The sequence below is a fragment of the Chamaea fasciata genome, unplaced genomic scaffold (assembly GCF_029207755.1).
Source record: "Chamaea fasciata isolate MVZ Bird 193981 ecotype frontalis unplaced genomic scaffold, bChaFas1.0.hap1 SCAF_5, whole genome shotgun sequence".
Classification (NCBI taxonomy): Eukaryota; Metazoa; Chordata; class Aves; order Passeriformes; family Sylviidae; genus Chamaea; species Chamaea fasciata.
The window spans coordinates 15,760,291-15,766,290 of record NW_027094090.1 but is presented as its reverse complement, the minus strand read 5'-3'; the positions used below and the strand labels follow the sequence as shown (position 1 = coordinate 15,766,290).

The window sequence follows — 6,000 nt, the reverse complement described above, 5'->3', positions numbered from 1 at the left end:
AAAGTCCTCCATCTCCCCAGAATATTAGTTTTCCAGGGCTCCTTTAGCACAAGAAAATCAACAAACAAATACCCCCACATACCTTGTGACCCCTTGGGACTTTACTCCACCTTCTTGATCTCTTCTGCTTTTGAAAAAACAATTTGAAAGATCTCCCATTGCTGATTTTATGCAGGATCTTTAGAGGATTATAGCAGATAAAGAAACACATGTTTTATTCAAGGTGAGAAACCAGCATGGTTACAATTCATTGTCATTCAAGCACATAACAGACTGCCTCTGCATCCCTGTCTCTTTTCTCCTGAATGTGGTGTGGAGTTCTAAAGAGAGGAGTTATTGTCTTTGCCTTCCTTGTATATTTTCTCACCAGACACACTGGATTATTGGAAGTCTCCCAGCAGCTCTCTTGTCATAAGGTACTTGAGCTACATATACATGCACATATACATATATGACATCTCTCCCTGACAGTTAATCTGCTTAAATCATCTTAGTTTCCAGGTCTTATTTACCCTATCAGCTGTTTACTGTTTCCTCACTATGAGCTGAAGTTTCCCCTTCTCCTGCACCCCCCAGAGCCATACAGAATTCTGTGCCTCCTCTGTGCACCTTGGCCTGATTTGCTCCACCTTCTCTTCAGTTTAATTCTGCTGTGGTGTCAAATCTATCTTCATTTGCTTTTTCCAAAAATTGCTCCGTACCCTGTATGTTCATGTGTCTAAGACACACCCTTGGAACTTGCTTGTATTACTGACTTGCAAAATCTACAAGATCTACAGGCAGAGAGTGTCAGAAATGTAACTGAGCACTGAGGTTCTGTTAAGGCATTTCCTCTTGTGAGAAAGGCTTTTGAGGCTGTAAAACAGAAACACACCTGTGGGCCTGAGACATTTTAGCGTGCTAGCAGCTACGAACTTTTTCCTAAGGAAAAGTTTCTCAAGAAAGCTTTTTCTCAAAACAATCTTGGTAAACAACTATCCTTTCTCGAAACAATCTTTGTCCAGCTAGTGTTTGCTGTTTCTCTAGTTTAACCAATGACATCAGAGAGGTGTCGTTCCTATTCACCAATCATGTTAAATTAAGTCTGTATCAGAACACCTTATCAAAAATAGTAAGAATTTAAACAATAAAGCCTTCTTTTTCTATACTCTTTACCTTCTGAAATATCTGGAGTCTTTCATGTCCTACAGTGACACACACCCAACCCATGCTTTGGTGCAGGGGGCAGTGTGTTGGAAGAAAACAATAAATGCAAACTTTCCACTCTGTATAGCACTTCATAAATATGTGTTTATTTCCTCATCCTTCACCAGTTTTACAGTTTTAACCAGTGCCTCAGTGGTAATGTTTGTCAGAAGCATACAGTGGAACTTCAGATAGTTCTATTCTGTAGTTATGAAATTAAAAACAACTTAACAGGCCTTTCTGTATGGAACTGCGCCAAAAAATAATGAAACTAATTTTTATAACATATTACAGAGTTACATAAGATTTCAACTTACATTTCTATCTTACTCCATGTACTGTATTTACACAGTTAACTAATTTATTATTTACATTTTTCAAATTCTGTAGCCATAAATCTTTTTATATAATACATTCTAGTTTAAACTTTTATTACAGAAATTATTTAACACGCATTTCAGACACTGCAATTTCAATATTTCACAAGTTCTAGGAAATTACTGCCTGGTTTCACTAGTGATGTGTCAAGATGCCTCCTTCATAAGAAAATACATATTACAAAGGAATTTTATAATATTCAGAATCTTGAATTTTGAAAAAACTAAGTACAAGGGATGTAATAATGATAATGCTATTTCCTTTTCTATGCAATACTTTTTTTTTTAATGATATTTTACCTGAGATGTAAAATTGTTAAATGTGTGGGCTTTTGATAAAAATTTGAAATTTTACATAAATGCCAGCCTTCTATTTACTGGGAACTACTCCTATCTGTATAGATATATAAATGTTATTTATATATCTGTATTATATTTTCCAGAAAAATCTATATCTACATAAATAAACATTGGTATTATATTAGGAAACTTCCCACTATCCTTAAAAAGCAATGTGCTCAAGTACAATATTCAACTTCTGACACAGACACAATAGTAAATGTGACCTCTAATGGTAATACTTGCTTCCAAGGGAAGAGGTACCAGTTGAATTTGGAAGACATGGCAGACAACTTATGTGGACCCAATGAAGGAAATTTTATATATCCAGTCCCAGAAATGTTATGCAGGAGCATCTGACACAGCAGACAACTTTGGATCAACTTTCCATGTTACATGTAACTACCTAAATAATGTCTTAATAGAAAAAGGTTAATTACAGAAAACCCTTACAACAGTTAATGCTGTGTTGTCTTCTCTCATTACAATAATATGCATTTCTATTAACAAATGATTGCAGATACCAAGTTTAAAGCAAATGGTCATAGATTTCATGTTTCTTTTATTCTGTTATTGGTAGACACTGTTAGGCACAATATGACATTCTTTGTAAACATAAATTTTGATACATCAGACCACAAACTGAAGTTACAGAAAGCAGTACACAGACATGTAAGAAGCACAGATCCACTACACATTCCAGGTACAAATGCAGCCATCTGGGAGGCCTGACCCTGTGTCCATCACAACTGAAACACCCGGCTGACACCAGTGAAAAGGAAATGCACCCTGGTTGCCAAACACTCTGGCTTCTGAAATAATTCTTTTTTTTATCTTCCACCAAAGATTTCATATACTTTTAAAATAGAGATGGTCTCATAATCACATGTTGGTAAAAATGTATTTTACTTTATTTACCCTGAAACACCTAATTATTACAAAGTCTGTGTGAAGAACTAAGGCCCCTAAAGCAAGTAATGTAACTAACACATTTAGAAAGCTCTCTTCAATATGTATCTACATATTTTTAAGAAGTTGAAAATAATCGTCCAATAACAAGTCATAAGAGAAAATCTCTTGAAGGTTTTTTACTTCTCAAACTTAAAAGTGCACTACACTTTCTGTGCAACACTGCAACTCAAGAACCAAACTGAGGAACAATAAGTCTGAACTTTTAAGTGTATTGCTTATTGCAATTCCCACACTTCATAACCTTGATGGGTATGGTAGGCACAAATTAATATGAGTTATTTACATCCAACAGAGCAAATTAGAAATCTTATCAGAAAATATTTCTTGAAAAAAAAAAACAGTGCACTTAAATTATGTAAGTTTTAAGAAATTATTCAGTATCCCATGGTTATATGAGGAAATATTAATTTTAGTCTATAAACTCACAGAGGATTTTTGTTCTGCTAATGACCCACAAGCAATCTGAGTATACAGTTACTGTTATTGTTATTGGGAGCTAGCTCTCTTCCTCTGAATAATCAGGAAAAAAAGGTATTAAATTATTTAACAAAAAAGCTTTGGAAAGATGTATTACTTTTCCTTTTCTAACTTGCTAGAAATGGAGAATAAGGCAACAACTGAGATTAAAATATATCTTGCTTTGTAAACCAAACTTCTTAATACATTTCTTAAAAGTGAACTTTCATGCTGAAAAATTGCAAGGCCTTAAAAGAGAAACTTTAATTACTTTGACAAGACCATGCCTTCTGTTTAATTCACTATTTTAAAGCACTCCAAAATGTATTGAGAGGGATTTATTTCAGTGTAATAGATGAGTCTTCAGCTTTAAGTAACTCCTTTTTATGGCTAAAAAGCTTCCATAGCATCCTTCAAGACTGAATAATGTTTAGAAAAATGTCACCAATTTGCATTACAACCTTCTATATCCTTATATTATGGGAGTATTTTAACCTAATTCAATAGAAAAACAACAGATGGTGTGCTAATATCAATGTCTTTTGAGTTATAACTAGACCTCAAAGCACAGGCCTTGCTGTCTCATATGGCCTGTACTATCATGGAAAAGTTCTTTTTGCCACTTAAGGCAGGTAAATTTCACTGAACAAAACTGGCTGATAAAGTCATGGCAGGTGACACTGAAACAATGACAAAATCATTCTATAAGTAATTTTAAGTCTAAAGTACATAGAAAAATTGCTCAACATAAATAAGACAGACTACAATTCTCCTATTTAGAGAAGGGCAAAAAAGAAGAAAATTATGTTATAATATTATATTATTTTGAACTCGTATTTCATGCTGAGCAAAAAAATTCACTTTTAAGTTCATTCAGTGCTCAAAATCCTGCTCTGTCCACTTCTTTGGTACTCTGTTCTCATTCTACAAATTCTAACAGAATTTTAATGGTCATCTTACTTCAAATGAAAGAGCAATGAGCTGAAAGCATAACCAGAACAACAGATGCCATAATACTGCAGAACACATTGGTTCTAATGATTTCTGTCTTTTTATATTCACTTCTTGTAATGATTGGGGGCATCTGCAAATGCAAACTTCAGTCTGTAGGCCTCTGCTAGGAGTACACTGATGTCTTCATTTCCCCAGTGTACTGTGGGCAAATTCTGTAAAAATATCAGTAACTCCTAATTGAAAAGAAAAAAAAGAGAAAGAAGTAAATATATTTTTTTTCAAATACCAGTGTAAGAGCTATGTATTATACAATGATCATTTATAAGCAACCACTCATGCAGCACCTCTGTAACCCAAACAAACCTGAGATCCAATTAGGTTTAGTGATTTTCACATAGATACTTGTTATTCAACCTTTCAGTTCAGAAACCTGCTAGTAATTGTAGCTGAAATATGGTTATTCGCTAGATTTTCTTTTTGAGAAAAATAATCTGTGTTTTTGCCTATCCAAATTATTTTTATGGTCCAGGGCATGAAGTTATACAATTGCATACATTTTTAAAATTATGGATTACTAGAGAGAATCCCTAAGTCTGGGATTCTCTCACACCAATGCAAAGATAAGCCACTTCTCTACTTATACATGAAGAATTATGAAATAAATTATTGCTTCAGTCAGTTGTAGTCAACTCCCACCTTGATTCTGAGCCCAGGTTTCCCACTCCCTGCTGGTTTCTGATCCCAAAATATTTTCCTGTGGGTCATCTTTTCCTGTCTCTCCTATTAGGTTTAGGCAAAATTCACTTCCAAGAAGCCTAAGCCCAGAAACAGAGGTGATAACAAGTTCACTGGGACATGGCCTCTGTGTTCACTTCTGATGAACGTGCATCAAAATCCACCATGATCTGCAGCAGCAAAAGCCTCAAATCTTCATCTGTAGGCTGAAACCTGCCTGCTCTGAGATGACTCTTTGGAAGATCAGCTACCACAAATCGTCTCCTGACTTCATGCAAATGACAATTTTTATAAAGCTCATAATTTGACTAAACTCAGGAAGTTAGTTTGCTCTTTAAAGAAAGAAAACTGGTAACCCATAAGGTCAGAAACCCTCAAATGTGATGCAAAAGCCACCCTAGGCCAAATTTGAAGTTCATGTTTGAAAATTTCCATAGAGAAGATCACCTGTCTCATGCTTTTAATTGTTTTGATAACTGTGGCAAAACAGCAAAAGAGAAATTTTGGATTAATCACAACAAAATGAATGTGATTTTTATGATGGGAGGTATAAGGCAATCTTAGGAATAAGCGAAGTTGTTAAGCCTGCTTGTATCTTCTAGGTGCTCTATTTTTGCAGAAAAAATGCAGACAATTTGTGCACATTTGTATACATGCATATGTATTTGTGAGGATGTGTGTAAGTATATTTTTGTGTGAGTATGTCTGTTAAGGTTTGTTCTAAAGATCAGAAATAAGTGAACGGGAATGCAATTAAAACCACAGCCAATATCTCATTATAAATCAGAATCCTGCAGTATCATGTATAAGTACCCAGGGAAATTATTCTTCTTCATAAGAGTCTTATTTTCCTTGTTCCCCCTTCTCCCTCCTCTGCACCTGCTTTCATAGAAGATTGTTGTAGAAGCCTTAGCAAGGATCCAGTGATTTTAGGAAACAGCCAGGAGCACAAATTAACATTTAATGATTTCTTTGTGTTTGT

At 34.7% G+C, this 6,000-nt stretch overlaps 1 protein-coding gene across 1 annotated transcript in view; it reads right to left on the bottom strand.

Annotated features, from left to right (window-relative positions):
• Positions 1-1,268: 1,268 nt before the first annotated feature.
• TBC1D22A (TBC1 domain family member 22A) overlaps positions 1,269-6,000 on the bottom strand; it is a 142,770-nt gene continuing 138,038 nt past the window's right edge. The window contains exon 13 of the mRNA XM_066182937.1: positions 1,269-4,516. Within this exon, the coding sequence (XP_066039034.1) occupies positions 4,388-4,516 (129 nt within the window). The 3' untranslated portion in view covers positions 1,269-4,387. The remainder of the gene's footprint in view (positions 4,517-6,000) is intronic.